The 26,307-nt window shown below is 43.7% G+C and overlaps 1 protein-coding gene across 1 annotated transcript in view; it reads right to left on the bottom strand.

Moving 5' to 3' along the window:
* LOC126187674 (putative protein tag-52) overlaps nucleotides 1-26,307 on the bottom strand; it is a 174,394-nt gene that overhangs the window by 131,468 nt on the left and 16,619 nt on the right. The window contains exon 3 of the mRNA XM_049928907.1: nucleotides 13,431-13,652. Coding sequence (XP_049784864.1) covers nucleotides 13,431-13,652 — 222 coding nt within the window. The remainder of the gene's footprint in view (nucleotides 1-13,430; nucleotides 13,653-26,307) is intronic.

The raw sequence follows: 26,307 nt of genomic DNA, 5'->3' as shown, positions 1-26,307 counted from the left end.
TGTACACGATCAAAGGCAGAGCCACGTGTGAAAGCACCCACGTGATTTACCAACTGACCTGCCTACACTGTGAAGCGTTCTATGTGGGAATGACCAGCAACAAACTGTCCATTCGCATGAATGGACACAGGCAGACAGTGTTTGTTGGTAATGAGGATCACCCTGTGGCTAAACATGCCTTGGTGCACGGCCAGCACATCTTGGCACAGTGTTACACCGTCCGGGTTATCTGGATACTTCCCACTAACACCAACCTGTCAGAACTCCGGAGATGGGAACTTGCCCTTCAGCATATCCTCTCTTCTCACTATCCGCCAGGCCTCAATCTCCGCTAATTCCTAATTTCAATCTGCCGCCGCTCATACCTCACCTGTCTTTCAACATCATCTTTGCCTCTATACTTCCGTCCCGACTGACATCTCTGCTCAAACTCTTTGCCTTTACAAATGTCTGCTTGTGTCTTGTATGTATGGATGGATATGTGTGTGTGTGCGAGTGTATACCTGTCCTTTTTTCCCCCTAAGGTAAGTCTTTCCGCTCCCGGGATTGGAATGACTCCTTACCCTCTCCCTTAAAACCCATATCCTTTTGTCTTTCCTTCTCCTTCCCTCTTTCCTGACGAGGCAACCGTTGGTTGCGAAAGCTAGATTTTGTGTGTATGTTTGTGTTTGTTTGTGTGTCTATCGACCTGCCAGCGCTTTTGTTTGGTAAGTCTCATCATCTTTCTTTTTAAATATATTTTTCCCACGTGGAATGTTTCCCTCTATTATATTCATATCATTAATTTGAACCCAACAATCACGTTTGTTATTGTTATTGTCACTGTTACATTTCGTAGTCTTTTCTGTCATCTTATTTCCTCCTTCTGTTTTTGCCAGCAGTTTTACTTTCTATTCACCTTCTCCTTTTTTTTACCGTAATCGATTTTATCCCGCCGATATATACTCAATAATACGTAATAATACGTAACCCACTTCCAAACCATAACCAAAATTTTTTTTCCGCTTTCAACACTACCGCTGCTATAAAATCCACCGTTTCCAGTTCACCAACAGTTCCTTTCAGCTATTAAACAACCTTTCCGGCTAGTTTTAATATATTTTGCTCTATTTCCAGTTCCGTTTTTCTCACATCATCGATCATTTTTAGCCGCTTCCCACAGGTTTTAACGTCATTATTTCTTCATCAGACAATTGTTGCTTCATTTCCATAATCTGCCACCACCAAACCACCCTTTTAATACCTCCTCACGTAGTTTTTTCGAAATTTTCCCGTATTTCTCCACCCTTTAACGTGTTTTGGCGGCACTAACCTTTATGCACATCATTATCTACCTACACAAGTTCACCACAGGATCAACATAGCCCAGCTCTAACCAACCCTTTTTCGCCTTTTTTCACACCAGATCTCCATTTGCTTTCTAGTTTTACCTTTATCTCTCCCCATATATTTTTATATTTATTTTCATTTTCATTTCAGCCTCGTGTTCCACTTTCCACCTTCTAGTACCATGTCACCCTCACAACACTTCCACAACGACCCCATTAAGTTTTATTTACATTCCCTCCGCAAACATGCCTTCGCCCTAGCCAGATTACACTCCCATATTTTATTTTCTCAGGCTTGTCTGACATTTGGCATCACCCCCAAAGGCCTCACACTTAAAGTTCCCATCTCTGGCTGCAACCCTTCTTTCCATCAGTCCCTATACCAGTTCCAAACCGAACAATCCATTGCCCTCACCCACCTAATCCTTCACCTACACATCCACTCAGCCAATCAACACACCCATCAACTCCTGTCCCTAATAAAAGTCCTCAATCTTTCCTCTCCCACATCCACACCGGTTGTTCAGAGCATCCTCCTACAGGCCAACCGCAAATTAGAAAAGCATGCCACCCTCCACCTTAAAAAACTATCCAATCTCCTGGTTTCCCACCTCCGGAAAGGCAACTCACTCACCCTTCACAACCTTTCCAGCAAACCTCAACCTCCTCTCATTGCACACAAACCCAGTCTCTCCCATCTACTCAATCTCCCACTTCCAGCTCCACTCCCTCCAAAACCTCAAAATTCCAATCAACACACTCTGGAACCACAACACCCCAATTCAGTAGTTAACCTCTCCTCCAAACCTCTCTCCCAATCCGAAACCTCTGTCCTATCCAAAGGCCTCACCTTCAGCCCCACTCCCAGATTTAACCAAACAGCCCTTGTCAAAGATTTACTGTCCTACACCCGTACACTCTGCTGGAAATATCACTTTGCCACGAAGAAAAATGATCCTAATCCTACTCCTAATGATCCAACTCCCCAAGATGCTATCCAAATTGAACCATGCCTGGAACAGTTCCGTCCTCCGTCACAGCGGGACCTACCTCCTCTTCCTCAAAATCACCCTCTCCAAACCTTCCAGGAATTTCTGACTTCCAGCCTTGCCTCTCAATCCTTCTTAAAAAGCCTCAATCCTACTCCCAACATCACCACTGCTGAAGCCCAAGCTATGCGTGATCTGAAGGCTGACCAATCCATTGTCATTCTTCCGGCGGACAAGGGTTCCACGACTGTGGTACTTGATCGTCGGGAGTATGTGGCTGAAGGACTGCGTCAGCTTTCAGACAACACCACTTACAAAGTTTGCCATGGTAATCCCATTCCTGATGTCCAGGCAGAGCTTCAAGGAATCCTCAGAACCTTAGGCCCCCTACAAAACCTTTCACCTGACTCCATCAACCTCCTGACCCCACCAACACCCCACACCCCTACCTTCTACCTTCTTCCCAAAATTCACAAACCCAATCATCCCGGCCGTCCCATTGTAGCTGGTTACCAAGCCCCCACAGAACGCATCTCTGCCTACGTAGATCAACACCTTCAACCCATTACATGCCGTCTCCCATCCTTCATCAAAGACACCAACCACTTTCTCGAACGCCTGGAATCCCTACCCAGTCTGTTACACCCGGAAACCATCCTTGTAACCATTGATGCCACTTCCTTATACACAAATATTCCACATGTCCAGGGCCTCGCTGCGATGGAGCACTTCCTTTCACGCCGATCACCTGCCGCCCTACCTAAAACCTCCTTCCTCATTACCTTAGCCAGCTTCATCCTGACCCACAACTTCTTCACTTTTGAAGGCCAGACATACCAACAATTAAAGGGAACAGCCATGGGTACCAGGATGGCCCCCTCGTACGCCAACCTATTCATGGGTCGCTTAGAGGAAGCCTTCTTGGTTACCCAGGCCTGCCAACCCAAAGTTTGGTACAGATTTATTGATGACATTTTCATGATCTGGTCTCACAGTGAAGAAGAACTCCAGAATTTCCTCTCCAACCTCAACTCCTTTGGTTCCATCGGATTCACCTGGTCCTACTCTAAATCCCATGCCACTTTCCTTGACGTTGACCTCCACCTGTCCAATTGCCAGCTTCACACGTCCGTCCACATCAAACCCACCAACAAGCAACAGTACCTCCATTACGACAGCTGCCACCCATTCCACATCAAACGGTCCCTTCCCTACAGCCTAGGTCTTCGTGGCAAACGAATCTGCTCCAGTCCGGAATCCTTGAACCATTACACCAACAACCTGAAAACAGCTTTTGCATCCCGTAACTACCCTCCCGACCTTGTACAGAAGCAAATAACCAGAGCCACTTCCTCATCTCCTCAAACCCGGAACCCTCCACAGAAGAACCCCAAAAGTGCCCCACTTGTGACAGGATACTTTCCGGGACTGGATCAGATTCTGAATGTGGCTCTCCAGCAGGGATACGACTTCCTCAAATCCTGCCCTGAAATGAGATCCATCCTTCATGAAATCCTCCCCACTCCACCAAGAGTGTCTTTCCGCCGTCCACCCAACCTTCGTAACCTCTTAGTTCATCCCTATGAAATCCCCAAACCACCTTCCCTACCCTCTGGCTCCTACCCCTGTAACCGTCCCCGGTGTAAAACCTGTCCCATGCACCCTCCCACCACCACCTATTCCAGTCCTGTAACCCGGAAGGTGTACACGATCAAAGGCAGAGCCACGTGTGAAAGCACCCACGTGATTTACCAACTGACCTGCCTACACTGTGAAGCGTTCTATGTGGGAATGACCAGCAACAAACTGTCCATTCGCATGAATGGACACAGGCAGACAGTGTTTGTTGGTAATGAGGATCACCCTGTGGCTAAACATGCCTTGGTGCACGGCCAGCACATCTTGGCACAGTGTTACACCGTCCGGGTTATCTGGATACTTCCCACTAACACCAACCTGTCAGAACTCCGGAGATGGGAACTTGCCCTTCAGCATATCCTCTCTTCTCACTATCCGCCAGGCCTCAATCTCCGCTAATTCCTAATTTCAATCTGCCGCCGCTCATACCTCACCTGTCTTTCAACATCATCTTTGCCTCTATACTTCCGTCCCGACTGACATCTCTGCTCAAACTCTTTGCCTTTACAAATGTCTGCTTGTGTCTTGTATGTATGGATGGATATGTGTGTGTGTGTGCGAGTGTATACCTGTCCTTTTTTCCCCCTAAGGTAAGTCTTTCCGCTCCCGGGATTGGAATGACTCCTTACCCTCTCCCTTAAAACCCATATCCTTTTGTCTTTCCTTCTCCTTCCCTCTTTCCTGACGAGGCAACCGTTGGTTGCGAAAGCTAGATTTTGTGTGTATGTTTGTGTTCGTTTGTGTGTCTGTCGACCTGCCAGCACTTTCATTTGGTAAGTCACATCATCTTTGTTTTTAGGTATATTTTTCCTTCATGGAATGTTTCCTTCTATATATATATAAACAAAGATGATGTGACTTACCAAACGAAAGCGCTGGCAGGTTGATAGACACACAAACAAACGCAAACATACACACAAAATTCAAGCTTTCGCAACCAACGGTTGCTTCATCAGGAAAGAGGGAAGGAGAGGGAAAGACAAAAGGATTTGGGTTTTAAGGGAGAGGGTAAGGAGTCATTCCAATCCCGGGAGCGGAAAGACTTACCTTAGGGGGGAAAAAGGACAGGCATACACTCGCACATACACCCATATCCAACAGCACATACACAGACACAAGCAGACATTTGTAAAGGCAAAGAATTTCGGCAAAGTTTTATACTCGCACACACACACACACACCCATATCCAACCGCACATACACAGACACAAGCAGACATTTGTAAAGGCAGAGAGTTTCGACAGAGATGTCAGTCGAGCCAGAAGTACAGAGGCAAAGATGTTATTGAAAGACAGGTGAGGTATGAGCGGCGGCAACTTGAAATTAGCGGAGGTTGAGGCCTGATGGGAAACGAGAAGAGAGGATATACTGAAGGGCAAGTTCCCATCTCCGGAGTTCTGACAGGTTGGTGTTACTGGGAAGTATCCAGATAACCCGGACGGTGTAACACTGTGCCAAGATGTGCTGGTCATGCACCAAGGCATGTTTAGCCACAGGGTGATCCTCATTACCAACAAACACTGTCTGCCTGTGTCCATTCATGTGAATGGACAGTTTGTTGCTGGTCATTCCCACATAGAAAGCTTCACAGTGTAGGCAGGTCAGTTGGTAAATCACATGGGTGCTTTCACATGTGGCTCTGCCTTTGTTCATGTACACCTTCCGGGTTACAGGACTAGAGTAGGTGGTGGTGGGAGGGGTTTTACACCGGAGGCGGTTACAAGGGGAGGAGCCAGAGGGTAGGGAAGGTGGTTTGGGTATTTCATAGGGATGAACTAAGAGGTTACAAAGGTTAGGTGGACGGAGGAAAGACACTCTTGGTGGAGTGAGGAGGATTTCATGAAGGATGGATCTCATTTCAGGGCAGGATTTAAGGAAGTCGTATCCCTGCTGGAGAGCCACGTTCAGAGTATGATCCAGTCCCGGAGAGTATCCTGTTACAAGTGGGGCACTTTTGTGGTTCTTCTGTGGTAATTTCTGGGCTTGAGGGGATGAGGAAGTGGCTCTGGTTATTTGCTTCTGTACCAGGTCGGGAGGGTAGTTGCGGGATGCGAAAGCTGTTGTCAGGTTGTTGGTGTAATGCTTCAGGGATTCCGGACTGGAGCAGATTCGTTTGCCACGAAGACCTAGGCTGTAGGGAAGGGACCGTTTGATGTGGAATGGATGGCAGCTGTCATAATGGAGGTACTGTTGCTTGTTGGTGGGTTTGATGTGGACGGACGTGTGAAGCTGGCCATTGGACAGATAGAGGTCAACGTCAAGGAAAGTGGCATGGGATTTGGAGTAGGACCAGGTGAGTCTGATGGAACCAAAGGAGTTGAGGTTGGAGAGGAAATTCTGGAGTTCTTCTTCACTGTGAGTCCGGATCATGAAGATGTCATCAATGAATCTGTACCAAACTTTGGGTTGGCAGGCCTGGGTAACCAAGAAGGCTTCCTCTAAGTGACCCATGAATAGGTTGGAGTACGAGGGGGCCATCCTGGTACCCATGGCTGTTCCCTTTAATTGTTGGTATGTCAGGCCTTCAAAAGTGAAGAAGTTGTGGGTCAAGATGAAGCTGGCTAAGGTAATGAGGAAAGAGGTTTTAGGTAGGGTGGCAGGTGATCGGCGTGAAAGGAAGTGCTCCATCGCAGTGAGGCCCTGGACGTGCGGAATATTTGTGTATAAGGAAGTGGCATCAATGGTTACAAGGATGGTTTCCGGGGGTAACAGATTGGGTAAGGATTCCAGGCGTTCGAGAAAGTGGTTGGTGTCTTTGATGAAGGATGGGAGACTGCATGTAATGGGTTGAAGGTGTTGATCTACATAGGCAGAGATGCGTTCTGTGGGGGCTTGGTAACCAGCTACAATGGGGCGGCCGGAATGATTGGGTTTGTGAATTTTAGGAAGAAGGTAGAAGGTAGGGGTGCGGGGTGTTGGTGGGGTCAGGAGGTTGATGGAGTCAGGTGAAAGGTTTTGTAGGGGGCCTAAGGTTCTGAGGATTCCTTCAAGCTCCGCCTGGACATCAGGAATCGGATTACCTTGGCAAACTCTGTATGTGGTGGTGTCTGAAAGCTGACGCAGTCCCTCAGCCACATACTCCCGACGATCAAGTACCACGGTCGTGGAACCCTTGTCCACCGGAAGAATGACGATGGACCGGTCAGCCTTCAGATCACGGATAGCCTGGGCTTCAGCAGTGGTGATGTTGGGAGTAGGATTAAGGTTTTTTAAGAAGGATTGAGAGGCAAGGCTGGAAGTCAGAAATTCCTGGAAGGTTTGGAGAGGGTGATTTTGAGGAAGAGGAGGTGGGTCCCGCTGTGACGGAGGACAGAACTGTTCTAGGCAGGGTTCAATTTGGATAGTGTCTTGGTGATTTGGATCATTAGGAGTAGGATTAGGATCATTTTTCTTCGTGGCAAAGTGATATTTCCTGCAGAGAGTTCGAGTGTAGGACAGTAAATCTTTGACAAGGGCTGTTTGGTTGAATCTGGGAGTGGGGCTGAAGGTGAGGCCTTTGGATAGGACAGAGGTTTCGGATTGGGAGAGAGGTTTGGAGGAAAGGTTAACTACTGAATTAGTGTGTTGTGGTTCCAGATTGTGTTGATTGGAATTTTGAGGTTTTGGAGGGAGTGGAGCTGGAAGTGGGTGATTGAGTAGATGGGAGAGACTGGGTTTGTGTGCACTGAGAGGAGGTTGAGGTTTGTTGGAAAGGTTGTGAGGGTGAGTGAGTTTCCTTTTCAGAGGTGGGAAACCAGGAGATTGGATAGTTTTTTGAGGTGGAGGGTGGCATGCTGTTCTAATTTGCGGTTGGCCTGTAGGAGGATGCTCTGAACAGCCGGTGCGGATGTGGGAGAGGAAAGACTGAGGACTTTTATTAAGGATAGGAGTTGACGGGTGTGTTCATTGGCTGAGTTGATGTGTAGGTGAAGGATTAGGTGGGTGAGGGCAATGGATTGTTCAGTTTGGAATTGGTATAGGGACTGATGGAAAGAAGAGTTGCAGCCAGAGATGAGAACTTTATAAGTGTGAGGCCTTTGGGCGTAATGCCAAATGTCAGACAAGCCTGAGAAAATAAAATATGGGAGCGTAACCTGGCTAGGGCGAAGGCATGTTTGCGGAAGGAATGTAAATAAAACTTAATAGGGTCGCTGTAGGGGTGTTGTGAGGGTGACATGGTATTAGAAGGTGGAAAGTGTAACATGAGACTGAAATGAAAATGAAAATAAAAATATATGGGGAGAGATAAAGGTGAACTAGAAAGTAACTGGAGATCTGGTGTGAAAAAAGGCGAAAAAGTGTTGGTTAAAGCTGGGCTATGTTGATCCTGTGGTGAACTTGGGTTGGTAGACAACGATGTGCACAAAGGTTAGGTGGTTGTGTTGCCGCCAAAACACGTTAAAGAGTGGAGAAATTCGGGAAAATTTCGAAAATACTGCGTGTAAATGTATTAAAAGGAGTGGTTTTGTGGTGGCAGATTATGAAAATGAGGCTAACAATTGTCTGACGAAGAAATAATGACGTTAAAACCTGCGGGAAGCGGCTAAAAATGATCAGTGATGTGGGAAAAACAGCAATGGAAATAAAGCGAAAGTTACTAGAACTAGCTGAAATGGTTGTTTAATAGGTGAAAAGAACTGTTTGTGAACTAGAAACGGTGGATTTTATAGCAGCGGTAGTGTTGAAAGCGGAAAAAAATTTTTTTTGGTTATGGTTTGGAAGTGGGTTACGTATTATTGAGTATATATAGGCGGGATAAAATTGTATAGTAGATTACGGTAAAAAGGAGAAGGTGAATACAAAGTGAAACTAGTGGTAAAAACAGAGAGAGAAAATAAGACGACAGAAAAGATTTCGAAATGCAACAGTGACAATAACAAACGTAATTGTTGGGTTCAAATTAATGATATGGATATAATAGATGGAAACATTCCACGTGGGAGAAATATATCTAAAAACAAAGAATATGTGACCTACCAAATGAAAGCGCTGGCAGGTCGATAGACACACAAACAAACACAAAAATACACACAAAATTCAAGCTTTCGCAACCAACGGTTGCTTCATCAGGAAAGAGGGAAGGAGAGGGAAAGAAGAAAGGATGTGGGTTTTAAGGGAGAGGGTAAGGAGTCATTCCAATCCCGGGAGCGGGAAAGACTTACCTTAGGGGGAAAAAAGTACAGGTATACATTCGCACACACACACACACACACATGTGCGGATGGATATATATATATGTGTGTGTGTTGTGTGTGTGTGTGTGTGTGTGTGTGTGTGTGTGTGTGTGTGTGTGTGCGCGCGTGTGCGTGCGCGTATGCCTGTCCCCCCCCCCCCCCCCCCCCCCCCCCAAGGTAAGTCTTTCCGCTCCCGGGATTGGAATGACTCCTTACCCTCTCCCTTATAACCCACATCCTTTCGTCTTTCCCTCTTTCCTGATGAAGCAACCGTTTGTTGCGAAAGCTTGAATTTTGTGTGTATGTTTGTGTGTCTATCAACGTGACAGCGCTTTTCGTTTGGTAAGTCACATCATCTTTGTTTTTAGATATATTTTTCCCACGTGGAATGTTTCCCTCTGTCGTATATATATTCTGTGACTGTAAACATCTCAACTTAGCGGTCAGCACATCTACTATTGTCACAAGCACTACTGTTTTGCTTGGATTTAACACATTGCTTCTTTCTAGTTAAATGTGGTAGAGTGATCAAGGAAAGATAACAAAACTTATTTGTGCAACCTAATGGACAATCTTTATTTGGCACTTAAATACAATAAGACTGAACTACAAATTTTTTGTAGCCTTCAGTTTTGAGACAGTTCTACTAAACTTGTCTTTGAACATTGTTCTGCAGCTGTAATACAATTTGCATTTCACAAGATGATTCAAAATGCAAAATTTGTGTTCTCCACATTCCTCACTGTCCAGCCAGTGAAAGTTTTCAAGTTTTGATTTCATGTAGTTAACAATCCTAAACTTCATATTTCTCTTATAAATAAACTGTAAAAAACAGGACTCATATGTCTGTAAAGACATTTCAATAATATTGCTGAACTCTAACAGTTGAAGTGGAGTCCCACTGAAGAATGACACAAATTCCCAGTTGCATATTATTTATGGAGAATAAATAATTCCTTCTTCTCTTGAAGCTCACTGCTACAAGTAAGTGTCTCCTTACATCTCAAACAATCACACCTTTCAATGCATGTGTGTGCTAAGTAGCCAGCAAAATATGCTACTGAACAATGGACAGAGGTTGGTTGCTTGGGGAAGGAGACCAGACAGCATGGTCATCGATCTCATCGGATTAGGGAAGAAAGTCGGCCGTGCCCTTTCAGAGGAACCATCCCGGCATTTGCCTGGAATGATTTAGGGAAATCACAGAAAACCTAAATCAGGATGGCCGTACGCGGGATTGAACCGTCGTCCTCCCGAATGCGAGTCAGTGTCTAACCACTGCGCCACCTCGCTCAATGGACAGAGGAAAGGTCTTGCTCCGAGAAAGAAAAATACTCAAAAGCCTCAATGGTACTCCCTTCTTCATCCATAGAGGAACCAGGAGTGTTCAGGATTCCGGCGTTTCCAGAGCTCTCCAACAGCTGAGGTTCATCACCTTCCTTTTGCAACACACAGTTGATCCGTAACAGCATGTTGTCAGTGTCATTCTCATAATAATTTGAAGTGTCAGAAGGCATCATTAGTGAGTTAATAATGCTTGTTCGGAATAAGCACCTTATTGTTATAACTGTCGGATTACAGTTGTAGCCTCCTTTCTGATGGTACACAGAAAATAAATTCTCAAGAGCATCTTGATTCCATCTGCTACTGAATAAAAATTTAGTGCCGACAGTTTGTTCGTCAAGAAAAAACTGAGTAATAGCATCAACAGCCTGGATTAAACACGTAATGCATAGTGGTGTTGTTATTTTACCTGTCTTTTCGTCAATTTTATTTATGGTACTTAAGACATCCTTTACATTCTGCAGTGTTTCCATTACCACTGGGTATTGTTTTGATAATGCACACCTACATGGATTAGAGGAAAATGCTGTCCTGCAATTCAAAACATCAAACAAATTTTTCATAAATTCTATAAAAGTAGCTGTCTTCTCTGCTGTATCTCTGAGTTTTAAGAACATTCTGCTTTTTTGTTCTTCTTATCACTGTCATATGTTTTCCTGACATCTTCGAATGAAACACCAGCAATGTTGAAAATAAAGTCGCCGCTAAGTAGCTTGTTTCATATGCTTCTGAATAAATGTGGGACATCATAAACATAAAACAGTCTCTGTCCATGTGCAATGAAGTAGGATCTTTCAGGTGTAATCTGTAATGTTTTGCAACACTTCTATTACAAGCTCCGTGATCACAAACGACTAATTTTGGTTCTAGGTTTGCATTTTGAAATAAAATAATTAGTTCCTGTAAGAGTCCCAAAAAATCCTCATGATTTATTCCTGAATTAGACAAAAAACATGAAACAGGCAGTTTCCAGTTACAGTAGATGTCTCTAATTATAGATACAAGTGCATAAGTTGCAGGAAGTGGTGCTCATTAGCGTTCAGCTGGTTGTCGGTTTTTGAGCAAAGCACCAAAAGAAGTTTGCCTCGTCTCCCCAGCACAGAAAGTAGTTGTCTGTGTGCGAACTGCTTTATGTTGCTGCTAGTAAATTTCCTCATCAAGTGTAGTGAGGAGCCAGCGAAAGGCATCAACCGACATATGTGCAAAATTTTGGAATAAATCTAAAGAAGACTGGAGTTGCAATTCAGTGCCAAGTGCACTGGCACTACTTCCATGCATTTCGCATCTACGTACAAATTAAGCCACCAACATGCTTATTTTCCTATGCCACTTTGCTTGCTTTGTCAAAACCAGTGGGCAAAATAATCATATCTCCCTATCAAAGATTTACATTGTAGCTGTAACTAGGAGGTCTGCACAGACAAGAAAAATGCTGTGCGTATGCACACTGCATCTGCAAGATCATTATCCACATCTGCCAAGTTGTGTATCCACATTCTCAGATATTAACGTTTGTAAAGCAGTTTAACCCGTCACTGCTCTGACAAAAGACTTTTGCCTGAACTTTCATCTGCTGATGTCTGCACTCAGTTATGATGTGAATTAAGGCTGGACATATTTCAGTGACAGTCATTTCAAATTTAAATTCTTTTTCTTTGCATGTAACTTATCGTAAATGATATGAGTTGACACAAAATGTATTTGTTCCTCATTTTTAAGTAGAAAGGCAGTTGATTAGAAGACATTTTGTACCTGACGAATTTTTAATTGTTGTTGAAAAGGGTGCTACAAACGTGGTAACATACAAGCGAGCATATTTTGGCGATGTCAACTTTGCAGTCATAGATGGTAAACCATAATTATGTTAAAAATTTACTTTGTACAGTTTAAAGATAACCCACAGATATCCGCAACAGATGTATTTTTTTATCTGCAGCACAATTATTACTGGGGATATCTGCACCTGCGCAGACCTGAATACTCGATTGCACCAGTGTAAACGAGGTTTACACTCGTTCACTCTAGTATGTACCAGGATTTTGATGACGGCTATTAATCATTTATTTCACTGTGGCAGTTTCAGCTCTAGAGCCATTTTCAAGTACCAAGAGAAAGGTCTTGTTAAGTAATGCTTCTTAAATTGTGTTTACCAAATGTTATCACATTATGCTTTGCATTTTGCTATCCATATCTTATACTGATTTCGGTTTCACATTGCACACAAAAATGCCTCTACAGCTAAAATCACAATAGTGAAGTGAATAAACAGTTAAAAAATGGTCAAATTGCAGCAAAGATTTCATTTAAGAATTATATCATATGATTCTTGTACAGGAAGGGCTGCCACATTATATCAGACTATAAGATCTACAAAATTTAGATAGGATCAAATGCTTAGGGCTCTTTATTAATCATACTCATAACCAATTTTTTTAATTTACCTGAATTTAAAATCACTTCTGTAACCTTTCTTTATCTTTGAACGGGAAATCTGAACATTTTTTATCTGTCTACTCCTTCCACAGTTGATGTACTCGCAGGCACTCAGCACATTGAGTTGATCCACTAGCAATGGTATGTCAGAAACAGCTGTACTTAACAGATGCCAACGGTGGAAAGAGACTAGTGGCTGCATGTGTTCGGATGAGGTTGCCACATATTTCACAGAATGGAGTGCCATCTAGGGGTTGGAACCACAAGTACAGGTATGACACTGTCGCCGCCTGGTGGCCGTTCCCTGACAAGGGTTACCTGCTAGACCAAGTGATTGGGCAATTTGTTTCTTACATGATCTCGGTTGTTACACCTGTACCCTGCTTGGACTAGTTGATTTGCAGAACGTGCTTTCCATTTGGCCCAACTCGTTATGTGCACGTATAATGTACACAGAATGAGGATGTGGGTCTTCCAACCTTCATGCATATTTACTCGTATTGAAAACAGTAATTAATACCACAAATATCTATGAAAAATCTTACCTGCATGATTGATAACACCTGCTTGTAATCATAAGCATAGACAGAATATAGCTTGAAAAATGGTGCAAGTCTGAGAAAAGCTTCAGCGATGCAATCTGGATTCATTTTCAACTCATTCAGGAGTTCACCATTTACTTTATACAGCATCTGAATATGTCCAAATAAAGCGTTGTACAATGTTGGAGATATAAAATCAGCTTCTTGTAATGGTTCCATGAAATACTGAAATAAGAAATAATAAAACGTCACACTGAGTAATAAACTTTGTTGTAACTCTTCTGGAAACAATTCTCAGTGATTATAACTCTCACTTGCTTAAAACTTTACTTATACTCATTTAATTAATTTATTTCCATGAACAGGTAACAATTTATCAAATAGTAGATGCACTGAGTTGTCAATTGGGATATAAACTAGACTGTTGACAATTCAATATATCTACTATTTGGTGGGTTGGCAAATTTACTTAAAAAAAAAAAAAATCTATTCTACAAGTACTTTCCATTATCATACTTCCTTCTGAAGATTTTTTTGGAAAACAAACAAATCTAGGAATCTCATGAACCCACATTTTAAAAGCATGAAATGTGGTACCCACATGTTATGCTGATAAATCAATAAAACATTCACTTTTAATTTCAGTACAAAAAGTAGGATACATAATTAGTTACCAAATACCATACATTCAGACAACTGACTTACAGGCATACTCCTTTTCTTTATAACATTCTATAAAACTAACTCTATGTTAAAAAGTTACATAATTATGATGATCCAGTTGTGCTAAAAAGATCAAATGAATTGACAACCAATCAATCATAAGAGATTTCTTTTGGAGCAGAGCAGAGCAACCAAGAGCAATAACTTCCTATTTTGCTTTGAAATGAGATGGATCTCTATGAAAATGCTCCCAGTAGTGCTAGATTGATTATGGTATTTCCTGGATTCAAATATCCATCATTCATATGATGATCATCTGATTTTCTTCACATTATTCTTTATAACAGAAACACTACTGACAGGTGTCAGTACGAAAAACTACTGACTAAACAGTATGTGTTAAAGCTTACTGCGAAAACTGCATCAATATAAGCAGAGATTTGAGCACAGTTGTCCAGACCAGCAATTAACCATATATATGTGGCAACAAATGCTACAACAATGATCCCAGGTTCGGTAAATCAGACATACATAGGTTTTCTGTAAAGGGCGAGGGGGAAGGGGGGGGGGGGGGGGGGGAGAGAGGGAAGGTTGCAAGAATACGTAAACAGGGTTGAACATCAAGCATATGAACCTCAAGATAAACAGAGCATGTCAAGCGTTACAGGTCTGAAACCCTCCCACAGTAATTCAATAATTCAAACAGTTTTGAGTGCTTTCAATGCTTACATTCTTTCAGCCTCATCTAATTTATGCAATAATTTTAAGGGGAAATCCTCTGGAGTAACTCAGTAAACTAGAAATTGTAAGGAAAAACATTAGGACCAGTGTCTGGTTCAGGACGGGGTCACAGTTTGTTCATGATTTACCATTATTTTAAAAGTATTTTTTTTATCGTTGGCATCTTTGTGTGGTTCATGGCGTGGGTTCCTGTAGTCATGTCCTAGTTCATGAACCACGGGCAACGTATGAGTGGCCAAGTACCATATTTACTCGAATCTAAGCCGCACCTGAAAAATGAGACTCGAAATAAAGGAAAAAAAATTCCCAAATCTAAGCCGCACCTGAAATTTGGGACTCGAGATTCAAGGGCAGAGAAAAGTTTTAGTTCGCACCTCCAAATCGAAACAAAGTTGGTCCATTGTAATATGAGACACAATTTAGGTCGAATGAATGACGATACAGCTACAGTAGTTTGGTTAGAGTCGAAAGCTTAGCAGTTAAGCTTTACCAGGTAGCCATTGCTATGCGTCAGGCGCTCCGTCCGTATTTATACGGATACCCTTCCTTTTTCACGTGCTTCGTCTGGTTTGAATCGATTGCTTATTTTGCTTTGATCTGATAAGTGCCGTTTTCTATGTTATAGGTGTTTACGTCAGTCACTCTAAGCTGAAAATGCATTACTATACTGTGTCGTGCATTGTTTGACACATTCGATAGTGCGTGTTTACGGCCTGTCGCTGCTCGCGGCATGGCTTGCTTTTGTGCGCGCCACCGCCGCCTACAATTAAAAAAAAAAAAAGAGAGGAATCGTCTCATTAGTGAAACAATGGCAAGAGACTGCTATCTGTTGTTACTTACACTGCTGCTTTCTTTGATAATGATCAACAAGAACCAAATAATAGACTGCGTATGATAGAACATGTTCTGAACGAGAGTTTGGCGAAAATTTTTCTCCGTTTGAAACTCTTTGCGGTCGCTTCTTTAGTACATCAAATTCTGCACAGAAATTAGTCATCTTAGAATTAAAAATCTAGTCAGTTGCCGTGCTTCATTTCTGACTGTATCACTATTAGGCATAAGAGTTATACGAATATAAACATGACACGATACGTATATTCTTCCGCGTTTGCTGTTGTCTCACTCTAGTTTCGTAGTTTATTTGGCAGACAGGATTTAAATGAGATAGAAGCAAACACGAAAGAATACATGACAAAATGTTTATATTCGTATTATTCTTATGGTGAAGAGAATACTGCATGTGATTCACATTTCATCAGGTTCCTATTAGCAACCATCTCTTCTCACAGGTAGGAAAAAATTCAGTATTACCAGTCGGATTTTCGTAGTACATTGAAATTCGAAGATGAATAATACGGAATTTGTATTTACTTCGTTGGATAATGTATGAAAAAGCAGTGGTCGAAACTCGGGCGGAGAAAAAAAACTCGTCTTCCAATTTTTTTTAAATTTTATTTACTGACGCAGAGGTTTTGGCGCCATTATTTATCTTCGTGCGTACAAAGGATGCCTGTGAAGTGCTAAATATATTCGACGGCAGAAGTTAGTTGTGGCGGCACCTATCAACATTTTTCGGAACTTCCGCTTGCTTTGCACTCGATTCTAAGCCGCAGGCGGTTTTTTGGATTACAAAAACCGGAAAAAAAGTGCGGCTTAGATTTGAGTAAATACAGTAAGTGGTCCCGACAGTCGGGATACCAGTTACTTTGGAATAAGGCTGGGCATCTCGGACATATTCTGAGTTGTGGTCACCTTTGTGCTCATACGGCAAAGACTACCAAATCCACCGTTAGTCCCTCAGCCGATAGGGGTAAAACCCAATGGGACTCGGGTCAAGTAAGGATAGCAACCTGCTTCCCTGGTACTTTAAATATGATGCTGGCAACAATCAGAGCAAAATGCCTCGGACCTTTGGAGGTGACGGAGTCCCACCTCTAACTGACAAACCAGGGACTCCTAAGATTCGACTTGGCAAACAAATGGTAATGAGATGGGGAGCTATTAATATCAATGGGGGCTACTCTGGGAAGAAGGTAGAGCTGGCAGAGGCTGCAAGTAAGATGGGACTGGACGTTTTAGCTGTTAGTGACATTCAGGTAAGGGGTGAGAAAGAAGAGGAGTGGGAGAATACAAGGTCTACCTGTCAGGAGTCAAAGCTAACAATGGGGTGTAGGGCTTTACATCAGGAAAGAAATGGAACCCAGCGTAGTTGCAATAAGGTATGTAAACGAACGACTGATGTGGATAGATTTGACAGTGTCTAGCAAGAAAATTAGGATTGTGTCAGTATATTCGCATTGTGAAGGGACAGATCAAGATAAGATGGATAGTTTTTATGAGGCACTCAGTGATGTAGTTGTTAGAGTAAAGGACAAGGACAGTGTTCTGCTCATGGGTGATTTTAACGCCAGGATTGGAAATCGAACAGAAGGGTATGAAAAGGTTATGGGTAAATTTGGAGAGGATATGGAGGCCAACAGGAACGGGAAACAACTCTTGGATTTCTGTGCCAGTATGGGCTTAGTAATCACAAACTCCTTTTTTTAAACATAAGAACATTCACCGGTATACTTGGGAAGGCAGGGGAACCAGATCTGTCATTGACTATATAATAACAGATCAGGAATTCAGTAAGGCTGTGACGGACACATGTGTATTCAGGGGATTCTTTGATGACACTGATCATTATTTAATCTGCAGTGAAATTGGGATTGTGAGGCCGAAATTGCAGGAGGTCAGGTCCATATGTAGGACGATAAGAGTGGAGAAACTTCAGGATAAGGAAATCAGGCACAAGCACATAACAGCGATCTCAGAAAGGTACCAGTTAGTTGAACGTAGTCAATTACAGTCATTGGAAAAGGAATGGACAAGGTACAGGGACACAGTACTAGAAGTGGCTAAAGAATGTCTTGGAACAGTAGTGTGTAAAAGTAGGATGAAGCAAACAGCTTGGTGGAATGACACAGTCAAGGCAGCCTGTAAAAGGAAAAAGAAGGCGTATCAAAAATGGTTACATACTAGAACTCAGGTAGACAGAGAAAGTTACCTTGAAGAAAGAAACAAAGCCAAACAGATAATTGCAGCATCCAAGAAGAAATCTTGGGAAGACTTTGGAAACAGGTTGGAGACTATGGGTCAAGCTGCTGGAAAACCATTCTGGAGTGTAATTAGCAGTCTTCGAAAGGGAGGTAAGAAGGAAATGACAAGTATTTTGGACAGGTCAGGAAAACTGCTGGTGAATCCTGTGGATGCCTTGGGCAGATGGAGGGAATATTTTGAAGAGTTGCTCAAAGTAGGTGAAAATGCGATCAGTAATGTTTCAGATTTCGAGGTAGAATGGGATAGGAATGATGATGGAAATAGGATCACATTTGAGGAAGTGGAGAAAATGGTTAATAGATTGCAGTGCAATAAAGCAGCTGGGGTGGATGAAATTAAGTCGGAACTCATCAAATACAGTGGAATGTCAGGTCTTAAATGGCTACACAGGATAATTGAAATGGCCTGGGAGTCGGGACAGGTTCCATCAGACTGGACAAAAGCAGTAATCACACCAATCTTTAAACATGGAAACAGAAAAGGTTGTAACAACTACAGAGGTATCTCTTTAATCAGCGTTGTGGGTAAAATCTTCTCAGGTATTGTTGAAAGGAAAGAGCGAGTATTAGTTGAGGACCAATTGGATGAAAATCAGTGTGGGTTTAGGCCTCTTAGAGGTTGTCAGGACCAGATCTTTAGCTTACGGCAAATAATGGAGAAGTGTTATGAGTGGAACAGGGAATTGTATCTACGCTTTATAGATCTAGAAAAGGCATATGACCGGGTTCCTAGGAGGAAGTTATTGTCTGTTCTACGAGATTATGGAATAGGAGGCAAACTTTTGCAAGCAATTAAAGGTCTTTACATGGATAGTCAGGAGGTTAGAGTCGACGGTAAATTGAGTTCATGGTTCAGAGTAGTTTCAGGGGTAAGACAAGGCTGCAACCTGTCTCCACTGCTGGTCGTATTATTTATGGATCATATGTTGAAAACAATAGACTGGCTGGGTGAGATTAAGATATGTGAACACAAAATAAGCAGTCTTGCATATGCGGATGACTTAGTTGTGATGGCAGATTCGATTGAAAGTTTGCAAAGTAATATTTCAGAGCTAGATCAGAAATGTAAGGACTATGGTATGAAGATTAGCACCTCCAAAATGAAAGTAATGTCAGTGGGAAAGAAATATAAACTGGTTGAGTGCCAAATAGGAGGAACAAAGTTAGAACAGGTGGACAGTTTCAAGTACTTAGGATGCATATTCTCACAGGATGGCAACATAGTGAAAGAACTGGAAGCGAGGTGTAGCAAAGCTAATGCAGTGAGCGCTCAGCTACGATCTACTCTCTTCTGCAAGAAGGAAGTCAGTACCAAGACTAAGTTATCTGTGCACCGTTCAATCTTTCGACCAACTTTGTTGTATGGGAGCGAAAGCTGGGTGGATTCAGGTTACCTTATCAACAAGGTTGAAGTTACGGATATGAAAGTAGCTAGGATGATTGCAGGTACTTGTAAATGGGAACAATGGCAGGAGGGTGTCCACAATGAGGAAATCAAAGAAAAACTGGGAATGAACACTATAGATGTAGCAGTCAGGGCGAACAGGCTTAGATGGTGGGGTCATGTTACACGCATGGGAGAAGCAAGGTTACCAAAGAGACTCATGGGTTCAGCAGTAGAGGGTAGGAGAAGTCGGGGCAGACCAAGGAGAAGGTACCTGGATTCGGTTAAGAATGATTTTAAAGTAATAGCTTTAACATCAGAAGAGGCACCAATGTTAGCACTGAATAGGAGATCATAGAGGAATTTTATAAGGGGTACTATGGTCCAGACTGAACGCTGAAAGGCATAATCAGTCCTAAATGATGATGATGATGATATCTCTGTCGAAGGAAAGGAAGGGGCGGCTGGTGAGTGAGGAGGTAGAATAAGAATGATACCCACATCACCTCCAGATTTTATTGTGGTGTGGTTTGATGGTTCTACATGTGCACTCATAGACCATGTAGGATTTGGTTTTGGCAGCAGTCCATGAATGGATACCTTGTCTTGGATGAAATATTTTCTGCTGCTCATCGGGTCCTTGAGCAAGTAGCTGAAATGTGTCCTGTGTTAAACATAGTGCTTTACTTCAGTTTCTATAATAATGCACGACATCACCTACAACTTTAATCTTTGCACAATTCAGTGCACCTGTAACTCATACAGACACAGACTCTGATTCATTTACTTTACGATGATTCCTCGTCCTAAGAACCAACAGCATTGTAGACATATAGTAAGATGTACCATGATCTCTGTTATACACCTCACACACCTGAAATGCATGATAAGCAATAACTTCTCAGCTGTTAAAAGTCTCCAGCCCTGCTAAAGTCTCCACTTTACCACAATGTACTAGAGCCACAGTAACACAACCATTACCATGTGCACTAGCATCAGCATTATTAAGCGTAAAATTCAGTATGCATCCACAAAACACTGAAGGACCATGCTGAATAACTTGTGAACCTACTCAGCTCTTTGTAATAGTTATATTATCAATAGCTTTATATACTGTAAGACGTGAATGCCTTCTCCTCCTAAAATACCCAGAACTTGTCTTAACTATCACCAACGTGACAGTAAAATCCAAACTATTAGTTGGCTCAAGAGGCAGCACGCAGAACTGGACTAAAACCTGAAAACAAAAACAAGGCACACTGATGGTGCTGAAATTGTTTAAAGAGAAGTTCTGTAATTCTAAGCATGGACTGGAGAGATATTAAACTCTTAGTTTTACTGACTGGCTCTGGGAACTTCAAGAAACACCTGTACATCATAGGAATAGAGAAAGAAACCTGTAAGTGTAGACTATGTGGTGTAGGAAATGAAACGGTACTACATTTAATCTTCCAATGCAAAGCACTGGAGGCCAAAAGATACAAAATATTTGAGTCATTAATTCCTGAAGTGACTGTTTCTGACAAAGACCTAGTAACAGGACTACTACTATTACTACTCTTTAAGGGTACTGGTTGGCTTTACTAGAATGACAAGGAGATATACCACAAAATAAACTTAGTTTTGTTGCTGGCAACAGAGGCTAAGACCACAGCTGTTTAATCCCTTAGTTAAATCAGATCACATCTATACAGTTTAAAAAAGCTCATGTTCAAGCTAGGCAACCATTTACCACCAACTGAGTGCAGGCTGTTGAGATAACTAAACAGTCATCCACCATGAAGGTGAGGAGGGCTACAGACTTTCGACATTTTGGTTGCTAGTTATTGTAGGCTGGTGGGCTAACCATGCTAATAGAGCTGCCCCTCCATACAACCTTAAAACCAACTGCAGGCAATACAAAGCACCAGCGACCACCACACAGTCAGCACTCCACTATAGCAACACCTTCCACTGGAGCCATTAAATGACAACCAATAAAAATTCACATCTGATTTCTTAACAACAGCTTCTGATATCCCTTCCACTTTGATTATGTGACCCAATCAAAACATGGTATGTCAAACCACTGTCATTTTCAAATATTAAATACAAAGCAGCAACCACAAGCTGCAAGTAGCTACCTTGTTGAAAGCTGCTTGCAGCTGCAGCCGAAAGTCTTTTGCTTCATAACATTGTCCATAAGTTTTAACATCTTGAGTGTAGCTGTTTTTCAATGTTGAGTGTCTAATTTGTCTGGTATTTAATACTTTATACTGTGTGTGTGGTTTTTTTTCCCCACGGTAAAATTTATTGAGTATGTTGCAAGTCAACAGTTTTTAATCCAGAAGGTGTGTACAGATCTAGATTTCTCTTTTAAATGCTGGGATTGTCTTAAAAGAAGGTACTTTTTGTGGGTTGCTGTTGGAATGAAATAGTTTTTCTTCTTGAAAAATTGTGGTTTTTAAGCTCATTGACTGAATCATTGCATCTTCATAATCCCACTACCTGTGTTTACATGTTTTGACAACTCCCTGAGATCCTTGACCTACGTAGAAATTTTCTTCAATAAACAAAACAAAAAGATTCCTCCCACAAAAAGAGGTGAAATACAGGAAGCCAAGCAACCAACGGTAACAGAATGGATAAGAAACAGACTGCAGTAATCATAACAAAAAATGCCTCCTAATGGCAATAGTTCATTGATTAGACCAATTAAAAGATACTAACAGCAAGGTCAATTATTTTTAGTCACTACTTTATATATGAAAGCATCTCTTTAGGTGTTTCAAATTCAATGTTTCTTCTGCGTGTGTGCATAGTTTTGAATAATTCCAACACGTGGCAGAGTAGTAGTGAACTACCAAAATGACTTATAAGTAAGACATTTATTACAAGAAATGTGCTGTCATTGAATTCTTGTTTGTGGAAAAAGAAAACATGGTGAACACTTATAAGTTTTGTGTGCGCTGTATGGTAATGATGCAGATGATAAAGAGTACTGTTGGTGATTGGTAAAGAGAGTTAATGCAACAGGAAGTGACGAAACCAAGTTTCACAACTGGCCACATGGAGACATCCTGTCAAGTCATTCCACGTGGTGAATCACGCAGGTACAATTACTTACACGGACCAGATGCATTACATCTTGCTAATTAGCTCTACAGCTATCAATGAGCAAAGAAATTGCATATGCAATAATTGAGATTCTTGGGTTTTTGAAGATGTGTTCAAGGTGAGTTCTCTAGTACTCACAGCAGACGACAACATTCGAAGAAGGGCCGTTTCATCTGAACTGCTAGAACAGTCTGCAGCCAATGGAGAGGTCTTTCTGTCTTGGAATGATGCAGGTGATGAAAGCTGGCTGCATCACTTTGAATCAGAAACAAAAAGGCAGTCACTGTAGTGTCACAGCTAGCAATTACATATAAAGGAGAATTCAGAACAGCTGCCTTAGTTGGCGAAGCCAAGGTGACAGTCTTTTGGGATAATGATGGTGTCATTCTCATAGATATGTTGACAAAAGGCTCAACCATTAATTTCATTAATTTGTTGACAAAAGTAAAGATGTTTAATAAACTCGAGAACTATTTCCGATGAGTTCAGTCTGATGCACAAATACATCTACTCTATATACATAGTCTGTAAGCTATTGTATGGTGGGTGGCAGATGGTGTTGGTAATTTGTACTACTACTACTACTACTACTACTACTACTACAAAGTCATTTCACTTCCTATTCTACTCGCAAATGAGGTGAGGGAATACCCTTCCACACAATTCCTAATTTCTCTTATCTTTGTGGTCCTTTTGTTGGTTGGTTGGTTGGTTGGTTTGGGGGGGATTAAAGGGACCAGACTGCGACGGTCATCGGTCCCTTTTTCCAAAAAAAAAGTAAAACCACCCAAAGAGAATAAAAAACGAACAACAAGAAAGACGTCAGACGACACAGGACAAGAAATACTCCTACAGAGATCAGACGAAACAAATTAAAATCACACAGAGTGTGACAGTGGTTGGCCGACCATAGAGATAAAAAGGAAAAGCCAACCACCGAGAACACATTAAAAACTCAGCGTAAAATCGTAGGCCAATGGCCAGAATCAACACAAAAGAACAGAACAAACACTCAGAGTAAATAATAAAAACCCCCTGCCCGAATAAAACGGAAAACTAAGTCAGCCATACCAGGGTCATCACATAAGAGGGCAGGGAGCGTATCAGGCAGCGCAAATGTCTGCCTGACCACAGCTAAAAGGGGGCAGGCCAACAAAATGTGGGCCACTGTCAAAGCCACCCCGCAGCGACATACAGGAGGGTCCTCCCGGCGCAGTAAATAACTGTGTGTCAGGTGGGAGTGGCCAATGCGGAGCCGACAAAGGACGACAGAGTCCCTGCGGTTGGCTCGCAGGGATGACCGCCACACAGTCGTCGTCTCCTTGATGGCACGGAGTTTATTGGGCATGATCTGATTGCGCCATTCAGCGTCCCAAAGTGCAAAAACTTTTCGGCGGAGCACTGCCCGCAAATCAGTCTCTGGGAGGCCAACGTCCAGAGACTGTTTACTCGTGGCCTCTTTCGCCAGGCGGTCAACATGTTCATTGCCCGGGATACCGACATGACCGGGGGTCCACACAAAGACCACAGAGCGGCCGCAACGCGCAAGAGTATGCAGGGACTCATGGATAGCCATCACCAGACGAGAACGAGGAAAACACTGGTCGAGAGCTCGTAAACCGCTCAGGGAATCGCTACAGATAACGAAGGACTCACCTGAGCAGGAGCTGATATACTCTAGGGCACGAAAGATGGTGACTAGCTCAGCAGTGTAAACGCTGCAGCCAGCCGCCAAGGACCGTTGTTCGGAATGGTCCCCTAGAGTTAGCGCATACCCGACACGACCAGCAACCATCGAACCGTCGGTGTAAACAATTCCAGAGCCCTGATACGTGGCCAGGATGGAATAAAAGCGGCGGCGGAAGGCCTCTGGAGGGACCGAGTCCTTCGAGCCCTGTGCCAAGTCGAGCCAAAGGCAAGGGCGAGGAACACACCACGGGGGTGTACGCAGAGGCGCCCGGAAAGGAGGTGGAACTGGGAAAAACCCAAGCCCGCAGAGAAGCTCCTTGATGCGTACGGCGATCGGACAACCCGACCGGGGCCGACGGTCTGGCAGATGGACGACTGACTGCGGGAACAGGACACGATAATTTGGATGCCCGGGCAAGCTAAAAACATGGGCAGCATAAGCGGCCAGCAAACGTTGGCGTCGGAACCGCAGTGGAGGTACACCTGCCTCCACTAGGACGCTGTCCACAGGGCTGGTGCGGAAAGCACCAGTGGCAAGGCGTATCCCGCTGTGGAGAATTGGGTCCAGCACCCGCAACGCAGATGGGGATGCTGAGCCATAAGCTAGGCACCCATAATCCAGGCGAGACTGGATTAACGCCTGGTAGAGCCGCAACAGGGTAGATCGGTCGGCGCCCCAGCGGGTGTGGCTCAACAGGGCGTTGAGATGCCGCCAACACGCTTGTTTAAGCTGCCGGAGATGAGGCAGCCAAGTCAACCGGGCATCAAAAAGGACACCCAAAAACCTGTGGGTCTCCACCACAGCAAGAAGTTCGTCGGCAAGATAAAGCCGCGGCTCAGGATGGACCGTTCGGCGCCGGCAGAAATGCATAACGCGGGTCTTGGCAGCCGAAAACTGAAAACCACGCGCTACAGCCCAAGACTGTGCCTTGCGGATTGCGCCCTGTAGCTGACGTTCAGCTGCTGCAATGCTAATAGAACTATAGTAAAGACAGAAGTCGTCAGCATACAGGGAAGCGGAGACAGAATTTCCTACTGCCGCAGCGAGACCGTTTATTGCAATTAAAAACAGGCAGACACTGAGGACAGAGCCCTGGGGTACCCCGTTCTCCTGGACGAGGGAGGAACTATACGAGGCCGCGACTTGCACGCGGAAGGTACGATACGACAGAAAATTTCTAATAAAGATCGGCAGAGGGCCCCGAAGACCCCATCCATGAAGCGTAGAAAGGATGTGATGACGCCATGTCGTATTGTACGCCTTCCGCATGTCGAAAAAGACAGCGACCAGGTGCTGACGGCGGGCAAAGGCTGTACGGATGGCCGACTCAAGGCTCACCAGATTGTCGGTGGCGGAGCGGCCTTTACGGAACCCACCCTGAGACAGAGCCAGAAGGCCCCGAGACTCCAGCACCCAATTTAAGCGCCGGCTCACCATCCGTTCAAGCAACTTGCAAAGAACGTTGGTGAGACTAATGGGACGGTAGCTGTCCACCTCCAGAGGGTTCTTTCCAGGTTTCAAAATGGGGATGACAATACTTTCCCGCCATTGCGACGGAAACTCACCCTCGACCCAGAGACGGTTGTAAAGGTCGAGGAGGCGTCGCTTGCAGTCCACTGAAAGGTGTTTCAGCATCTGACAGTGGACGCGATCTGGCCCGGGAGCGGTATCAGGGCAAGCGGCAAGGGCACTCTGAAATTCCCACTCACTGAATGGAGCGTTGTAGGGTTCAGAAGCGTTGGTGCGAAAAGAAAGGCTCCGACGTTCCATCCACTCTTTAATGGAGCGGAAGGCCTGGGGGTAATTCGCAGAAGCGGAACTCATAGCAAAATGCTCTGCTAAGCGGTTTGCAATGACGTCGGAGTCAGTACAAACTGCTCCATTCAGTGAGAGCGCAGGGACGCTGGCAGGGGTCCGATAGCCGAAGACCCGTCGAATCTTGGCCCACACCTGCGATGGAGTGACATGGAGTCCAATGGTGGACACATACCGCTCCCAGCACTCCTTCTTGCCTTGGCGGATAAGCAGTGACGATGCTGGCGGTGACCGATGTAACCACCGCATCAATGGCATCAGTTGAGAGAGGCTCAATAGCGGCAGTGGAGGAGAACAAGTCCCAGTCAGCCTTATTCATAGCCCATCTGCTAGGGCGCCCAGAAGAGTGACGCTGTGGTAGTGACAGAAAAATCGGAAAATGGTCACTAC

The sequence above is a fragment of the Schistocerca cancellata genome, chromosome 5, assembly GCF_023864275.1.
Source record: "Schistocerca cancellata isolate TAMUIC-IGC-003103 chromosome 5, iqSchCanc2.1, whole genome shotgun sequence".
NCBI classification, from domain to species: Eukaryota; Metazoa; Arthropoda; class Insecta; order Orthoptera; family Acrididae; genus Schistocerca; species Schistocerca cancellata.
Note: the sequence above shows the minus strand (reverse complement) of the source record. Positions and strands in the feature narration are given on the sequence as shown.